Source organism: Agelaius tricolor, unplaced genomic scaffold, assembly GCF_023055355.1.
Source record: "Agelaius tricolor isolate 1412-34295 unplaced genomic scaffold, bAgeTri1.0.p SCAF_40, whole genome shotgun sequence".
Lineage (NCBI taxonomy): Eukaryota > Metazoa > Chordata > Aves > Passeriformes > Icteridae > Agelaius > Agelaius tricolor.
This window is the reverse complement of record NW_027269300.1, coordinates 216,012-227,389: the sequence shown is the minus strand read 5'-3', so window position 1 is coordinate 227,389 and position 11,378 is coordinate 216,012. Positions and strand designations below refer to the sequence as shown.

At 52.0% G+C, this 11,378-nt stretch overlaps 1 protein-coding gene across 1 annotated transcript; it reads right to left on the bottom strand.

The window, feature by feature from the left end:
- Positions 1-6,739: 6,739 nt before the first annotated feature.
- LOC139603734 (serine/threonine-protein kinase pim-1-like) lies at positions 6,740-9,096 on the bottom strand. Its single transcript, XM_071454629.1, has 5 exons — positions 8,557-9,096; positions 8,420-8,470; positions 7,821-8,190; positions 7,417-7,593; positions 6,740-7,150 (listed from the first exon to the last, which is right to left on the bottom strand). Exons 1-5 carry the CDS (start codon positions 9,094-9,096, stop codon positions 7,020-7,022), a joined length of 1,269 nt encoding a protein of 422 aa, XP_071310730.1. The 3' UTR covers positions 6,740-7,019.
- Between the last annotated feature and the right edge of the window lie 2,282 nt (positions 9,097-11,378).

Genomic DNA, 11,378 nt, shown 5'->3' with positions numbered 1-11,378 from the left:
ACACCAAGGCCATCCTCCTTGCACCTCTAATTCTGGCCAGACTTCTACACAATACTGGATCATCTTCACCTTATCTAATCCCTCTGTGGCCTCTATAGAATGCCATTTCTCTAACAGTTCCCCCAAGGGGCTATTGGGAGGTATATTCCTCAGTCTCTTGCCTGTCTTTTTACTATTACACCCTCCCATTTTTCAGGTCTCAACAGAAAAAAATCCCAAAGGTGCCTCTACTGACAGGTAATCTCAAGAAAAATTTATTTGCCTGATGCTCAGGACTTTACACTGAAACAACTGCCTGATCTCTTGATTGCCTAACTTTACTAATGTCAGGTCTTATATCTATCAGGACTTGAAAACACAAAACCCTGGCGTAAGAAGCCGGTTCGTGCCTGACTCCCCTCTGTCAGGAAAAACAACTGCCTGATTTCTAGTTTGCCTAACCTTCCAAATGTCAGGCCTCACCACATCAGGACTTAAAAACAAACCCCAGCTTCCTTCGCTGGGATTTGTGCCTGACCCCTTTGTCAGGACTGAATTTGCCTGCAGGACTTGTGAGCTTGCCCGAACCCTCCTTGGGACTTGCAATCTGCCTGACTTCCCTCTGTCAGGCCTTTTGGGGGTGCGTGGCACTCATACAACTATTTCCTCTGCACGCCCGGAGGGGGGGCCCTCTCTCCCCCTTAGGAGATGACTCACTCACGCTGATTCCATGCGCTCCCCCTGTTCCCGGCCGGGCCCTTCGCAGGAGTCCGGAAACGCGGCACTGAGGGGTCCACTCTCGCTCCGAGGGTCCGGCCCTCGTCTCACTCACACACACACTCGCTCCTCTCCTACTCCCGCCACCGGATTTCTCACCAGTCCGGAGCTCCTCAGCGTCACTGGTCCCAAGCCGATCTCTCTGGTCCTGATGGCCAGCTGTCCTCGAGGTCCAAGATGGCCACTCCCGGTGTCCTCTTCTGGTGTGGCTATCCCGGACAAAACCCCAGCTGAAATAAACAGGGCAGGAGACTTTTTCTGCTTTTAATGCCTTTATTAAAAGTGATCAGCTCAAGATTGGGAAGCTCGACAGGTCTGCAGTATCCATCGTCTCTCCCAGGGTGACTCAGAGGAGGAGGATCTGTGCAGCTTTGTCCATTAGGGGCAGAGCTGGGGGTCCAATCCTTGTGGGAGCCTTTTGGGCATGACCCAGATGTTGATCTCTACAACTTCTTTCTCTCTCTCTGGGTCCCGGTTTCAGAGGATTTTCTGCTCAGGGTGAGGGACAACGAAGGTTTTCAGCATCTCTGCAGGCTCAGCACTCTGTTCCTCACGTCCTCCCTGGCTTATGTAGTATAATGTCAAAATACTGTTCAATATCTTGTATCTTTTATACTTTGCAACAGTTCTGTTGTGTTTCCTAAAAGCTCTGGGTATTTTTTAGTTTGAAAAAAAGATCTATTGTTTTGGTAGCAACATTGCAGTTCTGTGTTTCCTTTTGGTACTCAGCTGAAGAAATAAAGAAAAAAAAAGAGCAGAAAAAATTGCAGAGGTGGATAGTAGATCACAAGGAGCAAAGTTACAGGAGATGAGTGCATTACTGCTGCCACTGCTTAAGAGCATCTCTCACAAAAAGCAGACTGGCTACACTGTCCCAACTCCATCATTTCAACTCTCCATAACTTGTTTCTTGCTTTGCAAAGCTGAGCTGATCCATTTTTACCTAATATGAATAACAACTAGTAATCCACACTTACAGTTCTCTTGTATTACTGCAACAGCACTAGGTCCCCTTCGAATTTTTTAGGGCAATTGTAATGCCGTCCCTGAATTTAAACAGGTTCAAGATATTATTTGTAGATTATTCTTGAAGGTAATTTGTAGCAAAAGTCAAAAAATTCTCGCAGATGGTCAGTAACTGGACTGTTATGTGTCTGGGATGCACACGATGATTTAAGTACTGCTTCATTCTGTGTGACTCCAGGCTTTGAGAAAGAGTAATCCCACTTGGCATTTGGGCTCCCTTTGGTCTCAGGAATTATGGATCCAGAGTAACTTGTTAGAAGCTTGTGAAAAAATGTCTCTGAAGTTTACAGCAGAGCTGAAGTGTACAGAAGGATGAGAATTCAATGAATAATTCAATGAATACTAAGTTTGAAAAGCATATCCAGTTATCCTACTGGCTATGTCCAGTTACTATCCACTGTTACAGTACAGTGCACAATATCACCAGGAAAATTGTGAATGCCATCTTCAGACCGATCTATTAACACATTTTGATTTTGATCAAAGTTACTTTCTACAAATTACCAAGCTGTTTTTCCTTTTTGAGGCTCTTGCTTTTTTCGTGTTAAGTATTTACATGTATAACCCAGGTGGCTCCTCTGTCTTGGTTTGGAAAGACAGGTGTTTGCTAAGGAAGGCAGGAGCCTTTCTTGAAATGGAAAAATGTAAATCCCTTCCTTCTGAATTGTTATGAATTTTAAATTAAGGGGGGATCTCAGGCAGAAATATGGGAGCAGGAATAACAGTTCTTTATTAGGGAAGAAAATAAAAAGATAAAATAAACAATGCAGTAAACCAAAACAGGACAGACAGAGTCAGAATACAACCTGACACCCTGTGGGTCAGGGTGATGGTAGCAGTCCAATTGGAATTGTGGCTGCAGCCCTCCTGGAGTGTCAGGTGTGGTTCTCTTGGAGCAGGGATCCTGTAGAAAGGTGTAGTCTTCCTCTGAAGATCCAGTGGAAGAGGCAGCTGCTGTTCCTCTGGGAAATCCAGTGGAGAAGCTGTGCTGGTGTTCCAGATTTTCAAGATTATATCTAGGTAGGAATGCTTGGCTCCTCCCTCTGGGCGGAGCATCTCCCAATGGGATGCTGTAGTTCTTATCAGCCATGCAGTGACATTCAATAGCCCATTATCAGCAGATGTCTCCCCTGGAGGGAGGATTGGCTGTGGAAGAGATAAGGAAAACTGCCCAATTAACAGAAGACAACTGGCATACAGGTGGCAAATAGAATCCATACTGCTTGGCAATCTAGTATATCCTGAATCTGATCAAGGAACCGAAAAGGAGCTTTTAGATTTTCTAAGCTGAGGTCTGTTTTGCCTGTTTCTGAAGCTGCAGTCCAAGAGCAGTGACAGAAAGGCTGCTGCTCTGGGAGCATGCTTCTAGCTGGAATTTAGCAATGAAGGCATTGTACCAATTTACAGCTCTTACAAGAGCTCTGTCACTGCACAGAATTTCCATAGGCATTACAACACAAAGAACTCCCTTTCCCCCCACAAGCTCTTGATGCAGCTTTCTGTACCACCCTGGTTATGTCCTCGGTGAGGGGCCTTTCTGCAAAAGGAGAAGGATACTCTTTAGCATAATTGTGTTTTCTGTGGAATGTTTTATCATAGTCTATTAATATTCCCTTTTCCTCAGTTCCATAGCTGCTTACTACTTTCTAACTCATTGATTTTAATAAACCAACTAAGCATGCTGCTGTATTCTATTCTACTCTCCCTGTATTCTTTTCTACTCTCCCTATGGAGGAAAAAAAATTGCCCATAAAACCTATATGCAACAACTGCCTCAATCCAATGAAATGCAAGAGGAAACAAATGCCCAAAGAGCAGAAATCCCCAAACATGTCACATCCAGTCACGGAGAAGCTGCTGGGACAGAGCCATGTGGCTGGAGTATGTGTATTGCACTCTGTATTGTTAATTGACTGATGCTGAGTATTTCAGCAGGTAACTTCCAGGGCTTCCAGGACTGTCCTGGTGGCTCTGATCCCAAATTACTCATCAGTAGCAAGTGAACAAGAACAGCCTCTAGGAACAAGGGCATTGCTGAGGCTCTTGCTTGCTGTGGCGGCAGGGTGGCCGTGGTAAGGGTGCCACAACCTTCCTGAAGAGCCTCCTAAGAAGGACAGCTCAGGGGCACAGGCACATCCTCCTCCCAGACCAGCGTGTGATGTTCAGCTTCCTTCTTCAGGTGACACGGAGAAAAAAGGCTGGAGCTCTGCATGGCGTTCCACAGAGAAGAAGCCTTTATTAAGAGCAGGGCACTCTGCATAGGGAGCCAGGGACAGAAACTCTCAGAACAAGGGAAAAACGGGATTCTATAGGGAAGGCAAGGAGCGGGACAAAACTGGTAACCAATGGGATAAGGGCTCAGGGGCAGAACACAAAGGGAAGGACCAATGAGTACTGGGGGATCCACATAAAGTTGCAAAGGCAGCTGGGGGTCATATTTGCTCGCCCTGACTACACAAAGTCAGTGGGTCAGGAGTTGGCCCTCCAGGGGAGCACAGCAAGCTCTTCTCTGGCTGGATCTCTGGCCCCCACAACTCCCCCTTCTTTATTTAATAAAAAATCTTCTCCTAGAGACCTTGCAAGTAACTTCTTAGAATAGCTGAACGTATATAAGAAAATAACAACATTTAAAAGGACCCAAAAAATATTTCTTAGGGGATCTTGGGATCTCTAGCTGGTCAGAGTGACCCTGATATACGTTAGAAAGTCTCTTCTCCCAGCCCGGCGCTCGAAGAAGGAGTCAGAGCCCTTCCGCTCTTGGTCTCAAGGTTGTTCATTGTATCTTAGCTATAAAATTCTTTCTCCTGTCCGGAAGAGGTCCGCTCAGCAAGACAGTCAGAGGCATTCTGCCTGCCCCAAGGCGGTGTTATCTTTTTATACTAAAAACTACATGTATGATATTTACAATTATTTTACAATACCTATTCCTATGTTAGACAGTGAGCTTCTACTCTAGACCAATCTAAAAGTGCCAACATCACAGCAGAAGTTGGAGGCCAAAAAGAAGAAGAAGGAGAAAGGCTGGACACGCCCCGATTGCTCCATCTTGCCCCCTGAATCCCCATTCTAGAAACCCCAAAAATCTATTTTTCACCCTGTGATAAATTAATTTTCATTCTACTTAAAACTTTCATGGCTCACAATTCTTCATATAAGATTGGTAATCGTTTTTTCCAAGGGCTAAATCAAAGGCACAGGGGTCTTGGGCTCTGTGCCAAGGTCTCTGAGCCCCCTGGACAGGGGCTCAAGTCCTCCAGGGCAGCCAGAGGCATTTCCTGGGTTCTGACAAGTAGCCCTGTTGCAGTCCCTGCATACAAGCGTTTACTTGATCACTTTGATGCCAGGGAGCACCAAGAACTTGAACCTTCCTGGAGTCCAGCCCTGCCTGCCTATCACGGAGCAGAGGGAAAAGATGAAGAACCTGGGTGGTGGTTGAGCCAAATTGGCATTTTGCCATTTCTGATTTCCTCCCAGCTTTTGCAGCAGGGCAACAACCCCATCACTGCAAAGCACTTCCTTTTGCAAGGCACATGCAGACCTCACTGGAAGGGGCTCTTGAAGGAGCTGCTGCAGTTGGCAACAGGAGCTGTTGTTAAATTTTTCACATTGCTTAATCCCCCCCTACCAAATGCCATCAAGAGGCTGAGGAAGGACACAAAAAGATTACCCTGGAGAAAGGGAGGCCAAAAGCTTGGAAAAGGAGGAAAGAAATGCTCTGATGATGACGATGACAAAAAAAACCCAAACAAATTTATTTTGACAGCCAATGAACACCGGCTGCCCTCCAGCCCTCCCAGGCTGGCAGGCCGAGCGGTGCCGTTCCCATGGCATGAGGTGCTGGCAGCCTGCGGAGAGAAACCAGAGAGCCACGGTCAGTGGCAGCAGGCTCCTGTCCCCCTGTCCCGCCATGGCCTGTGCCCGGGCCAGGCTGCTGGCTCTGCTCAGAGCCCAAACCTCCCGACCCATTCTCTGTTTTTAGAGAAGGGCAGCGTGGCAGGCCACGTTCCACCTCCTCTGCTTAATCACGGCACAGCAACCTCCTCAGCAGCTGCAAGAGCGGGATGCCCGTGTGCCCGCTGCCGTCTGCCCGGAGCCCTTCTGCCAGCCGAGCTGTGGAGCCGGGTGCCCACCTCTGGAGAGCTGCTGCCAGGAGAGGAGCCGATCCCACACCAGGTCCTTGTCCTTCTGGAAGGGGCTGTCCCTGCAGACCATGGCCCCTGGGGCAGCGCTGGCACTGGATGCGCTCCACGGACGCTGTAGGTGCTTCCCTGTCCGGTCTGGGCACCAGGTGTAATCCTCCTGGGAAAACAAAAGAACAATTGCATGAAAGTCAATTCAAAACAAGACCTGGAAACAAGAAAAAGCACAAAGCCTGTCACCGTTTCACAGGCCTGAGGAGGGTCTGACCACTCCAGGTGAGAATTCAACCTGTCCAGGGGTGGGAAAAATCCCCACCTTTCCGGCCCGTAAACACACCCCTTCCTCAAGGGCCTGCAGAGCAGACCAGCTGGGGCACAGCTTCAGAACCCGTCCCCCCTCTGCCACCCCCATCCACATGGATGGATGCTTTTGTCAGGCTGGCTGCCCCCGCCTCAGCCCGTGCCAGGCTGGCTGGCAGAAGCTGTCAGCAAGGCCACGAGCCGGCTCCCCTTCCAGAATATCCGTCCCCTGTCCCACCAAAAAGCAGCTCGGCGGCCGGCAGAAAAATTAATATTCCCCAGCGCTGCCGAGCGGGGAACCTCCGGCACGTGGCCAGGCCGAACCCTGCCGTGCCTGGAAGCACCAGCATCCCCCCGCCCCTGCGCCGGCTGGGGACTCATCTTGATTCCATCGGAGTGCAGAGCGTGTCCTTCAGGCAGGGGCCGCAGCCAAAACCAATTGGCTCTGCCCCACCAGCGGCCAGGTCCAGGATGGTGTTCCCAGCTCCACGTCGTGCTCCAGAAGAACACGCCAGCTGTGCCTCGGCTTGCGGGGACATCACGATGCCATTGAGCTGCAGGGGGATGTTTCCTCTGTCCCAATCCGTGTCACCTTCACTGCACTGCCACCACTTCTCCAATAGGACGGGCAGCACGGAGCCGCTCCCTCCACAGCTCGTGGGGACCAGCGGAAGCAGCATCTCCTCGGCTGTGCTCTCTCCTCCGCGCCACGGCCGCAGGGAAACGCTCTGGGGTTTTCTTCCAGTGCCACGAGACGCGTGCCGCTGCTGCTTGCTGGGCTCCTGGATCCTACTGTGCTCAGGGATGCATCTCTGCTGTCTCCTGGGCCAGGCAGGGCTCCTGCAGCCAAGAATGCTCAAAAAGGTCCTCCAAGCATGGCCTGTGTGTGGGGTCCATGGATAAACACCACCTGATGAGGTGCTGGCACTCTGCGGAGAGAAACCAGAAGGCTCCTGTCCATGCTCTCCCACATTCCACAGTGCCCAGGCAACACCAGCAGTGCTCAGAGCTGCACCCAAAAGCTTCCTATTGATCCTCTCTTGCGGAGGACACCAGCGCAGAGGCACTGGTGCCACCTCCTCCAGCTAAGCCCAGGAGATCCACCTCCTCACCAGCTGCAAGAGCAGGATGCTTATGTGCCAGCTGCCCCTCCCAAGCCCGTTCTTCCCCTCGTGCCTTGAAGGCGCATCCCCACCTTGAGACACCCGGGGCGGGAAGACGAGCTGGCCCCGGACGATGTCCTTGTTGGTGCGGAAAGGAAGGTGCCCGCAGACCAGCTCATAGAGCAGGATGCCCAGGGACCAGATAGTGGCTGGCTGGCCATGGTAGCAGCCAAAGAGGATCCACTCTGGTGGGCTGTACTCCGGCGTTCCTATGGGACACGGGCGCAGCTCATCAGGCCCATGCTGCTCCCTCCCGCCCTCCTTCCCTCCCTCCCAGCCAGCTCCCGTTCCACAGCAGCCAGCCCCTGCCCTGCCAAAAAGCAACTTGGCTGCAGCTGGCTGAAGAAGGATTCCCCCTCCTTCCTTCCCCCCTCTTCCCCCTCTGCCAGCAAAGCGGGGAACTCAGCTGCCCGGCTGGGCCCCGGCTTGGGCTCACCTGACATCCGGGTGTAGATCGTGTCCTGGAGGATCGCGCCGCAGCCGAAGTCGATGAGCTTGGCCTCGCCCGTGGCCAGGTCGACGAGGACGTTCTCGGCCTTGATGTCGCGGTGCAGGACGCCGCGGCTGCTGCAGTGCCGCACGGCCTCCAGCACCTGGCGGAACAGCCCCCGCGCCACGGGCTCCGTCAGGAAGCGCCGCTCGTGCAGGAAGTACCAGAGGTCCTGACAGCGCTGCGGACGCTCCATGACCAGCGCGAAGCCCTCGGGCACCTCGAACCAGTCCAGGAGCCGCACGACGCCGCGGAAGCCAGGCCGCGACACCATCCACAGCAGCGCCAGCTCCAGGGGCACAAGGGCGCCGTTGCGCTGCGGGGGGACCGCGATGCCGTCAGCGGGGCCGATGCTGCGCTGCGCCTCGGGCAGCCCCTGCCCGGCCCCGCCGCGGCTCGCCATGGCCCGGCCCGGGGCGCTGCGCGGCCCCCGCTCACTCCACGCTCGCTGCCCTCGCAGCGTTCCGGCTGCCGCCCTGCCGGGCCTCGCCTCAGCCCCGCCCGGCCCGCCCCGACGGCTCCTCCCGCTGGCCCCGCTCACTCACCAGCCGCGCCCACTCCGAGATGCGCTCCCGGGACAGTCGCTTGATGGCCACCTGCGAGCCAAGGCGAGCGGCGGGCTGAGCTCGTCGCCCGCCGCCCGCCGCCCGCCGCCGCCCTCCGAGCCGGCCCCGTCTCTTACCGGGGCGCCGTCGGCGAGCCGGGTCCCGGAGTAAACGCTGCCGCAGCCGCCGCTGCCCAGCAGCGGGCCCTGCCGGTAGAGCTGCTCCAGGGGAGGCTTCTCCGCCCGTGCGGGCGGCACCGCGCTCCCTCTCTTCTGCCCGGGGCACCCGCCCGCCCGGCGCGCTGCTGCTTGCCGAGCCGCCCCGGGCTGCGGCGGCTCGGGGCCGGCGGCCGAGCTGGCGAGCGGCGGGGCTCGGAGCGGGGAAGCTGCCGGCCACGCTCTCGGCCACGGGGCGGGAGCCGGGCGGCAGCGGAGCGGCTGCGGGCGGAACCGCGGCAGGGGCTTCGTTCGGGGCCGGGGCCTCGGCCGGGGCTGGGCCAGAGCCCGCGCCAGGCCGAGCCAAAAGACCGCGATGCTCCGCCAGCAGCAGAGCAAGCGGCTCTTCCAGCGGCGCCACAGCCGGTACGGAGAGAGCCCGGCCGAGGCGGAACCACGGCGGGCCGGGCAGGGGCGGGCACGGGGCGGCCCCGCCGAGGGGCGCCTTGCGGGACGCGGCATCAGCCGGGCTGGGAGAGGCGGAACACGGACGGCACGGCCCGGCACGGGACGGGAATACAGTGAGTGGGAGGGAGAAGGGGATGCGAAGGGAGGGAAAAGTCGATCGGAAAATCGATTGAGAAAAGCACTGCTGCTGCTGCTGCTGCTGCTGCTGCTGCTGCTGCTGCTGCTGCTGCTGCTGCTGCTGCTGCGGAGCCGCCGGAGCTCGCGGCCGTTCCTCCGTTGCCCCGCGAACCCAACGGAGGAGCCGCCGCGCGCCCCAAGGAACGAAAGAGAGAAACAAACAAATCACACCCCAAAGTCATTCCTATTAGAGAAGTAACCAAAGAAAACAGTGTAGCAATAAAGAAGAGTGTTGGCTTGTGGCTTCTTTCTTCTTTGCGTGAGACGAAACATTTCATGGGTGTGATAAACGAGTTCACTGGATTTAAGGATCATACAATTATTAATTTTTTATTATTATTATTATGCAAGCAAGAATAAGCAAAGTTCAGCGCTGGGCGGCCGGGAGTCTCCGCTCCTCTAGGCTCGCACCGTTCCTATCCCCAAGGTTCGCCTTTTATTGCCTTCTTCTCCCGGGTCCAGGGATGATGTGGTCTGTCTTTTGCGCTTGCTCGTTCAGTTGCTAGGGGGTCTTTTTCTGCCTTCTGGTGGTCGTGGGATGAAGGCTCCAAGTCTTCCTCTTTAAGCGCTGAGTGAACTTTTCCTTATAAGGCATACCTATACAGTGGAATTTTCAGAACACTATAGGATTCCTGCAAGCCTAAGCAATTCTTGTGAGTTTAAGGATTGTTGTTACAGCCTTCCTCTGTGACCGCTGGGTGAACTTTTCCTTATAAGGTATATCTTTACCATGGAATTCCCAAAGCACTATACGATTCCTGCAAGGCAAGCAACCATATGTGGCTGCACATTTAAGAATCAAGCGGTTTTAGCTATTTAGTTATTGCTTTGATATTGTATAATTATTTAGCTATTGATTTAATTAATGAACAAACGTATGGCTACTTATTACAATCCCCCATTTCTTTTTTTTTACCAATTTTGATCATTAAATCTTTTTAGTTCCTTCCTAGTGTGAAAAATGCATGTATTTTATGATTGCCTTTTCGCAAATATTAAAATGAATATTCTATGTGTTGTGTTAGAAAGTAATGCTGTATTAGTTTTCTTAAGTACTGTGTTAAATATAGTTTTAGGTTATAAAAATTGTTAAAATAGAAACGATGCAATGTAGGATACTTTTTTAAAAAGAAAGGACTCGCAGCGAGATAGCAGCCACTGGACACCTAAATCTTTCAGAGAAGAAGAATTTATGGCCCTCTTATCAGAAGAAACCAACTTCTTCCCGCCTCGAAGGCACTGTTAGGATTTGGAGGAAGAAGTTGACAATGACCAGACAGAATCCTGTATTTTATTGGAATTGATGCATCATGTATGAAGTGTATGAATATGCAACAGGGGATTGTTTTTAAGGGTTAATCCTTTGTTAACAAGGGTCCTTTTTTGGGCTCGTGCTGCCCAGAAAAAGGTACCCGGACATCCGTAACTCTTTGTCTTTATTGTCTCATATTGTCCTAATTCAGTTTCTCCAAATTATTATTACTCTAATTGTATTACTATTTTTATAAATATTTTATTACTATTAAACTTTTAAAATTTTGGAAACAAGTGATTCACGTCTTTAACACTAGCAAGCGTTAACTGAGTTTCCTCATCAGTTAAGCTATGTGCACTAATTACAGATGCCAATTTCCTTAGCTTTTTCATCATATTCCAATTCATAACGAATAGAACTGCTGACAAAATAAAACCAAGCACAATCAGAATCAAAAGAACAACAATGGGATGGCATATACTGTTTAGGACACCTGTGGTAGTAGGAGCCCACCTGAACAGGGCATCCCACCACCTGTGCTCGCCATCTTGCTTTACCCTCTCTATAACCCGGTGTATTTTTCCTGCGTCATGATGAACAGTCACTAGGGTTTTCTGTCCGCTTTCCTTGATTTTCTCGAGGATTTGGATCAGGTCTTGATGGAGCATCAGTCATCTCACTAGAGTGAAGTTCATCCCAATCGGGGTGGGCATTAGCTTGTGAAGCAGTGTGTAGTTGGATTGTAATAGGTGGTGAGAGGTGACTTTAGCTTCATAAGCGATATCACACCCTGTAATCTTAGTGAAGTTACAAGCACAGAAGTTGGAGTGATTCTTTGTATCCACCACAACATCATCTACAAGCACAGAATCACAAATAGTTCTAAAACACGCACATCCATTGC

What these genes read in the sequence shown, in the direction of transcription:
- LOC139603734 (XM_071454629.1), bottom strand. Translation starts at nt 9,096, where the DNA reads ATGCCGCGTCCCGCAAGGCGCCCCTCGGCGGGGCCGCCCCGTGCCCGC. An exon ending in TCTCGGAGTGGGCGCGGCTG is followed by an intron (nt 8,191 to 8,419) that starts GTGAGTGAGCGG and finishes GTCCCCCCGCAG; the next exon opens with CGCAACGGCGCCCTTGTGCC. An exon ending in GATCTACACCCGGATGTCAG is followed by an intron (nt 7,594 to 7,820) that starts GTGAGCCCAAGC and finishes CGTGTCCCATAG; the next exon opens with GAACGCCGGAGTACAGCCCA.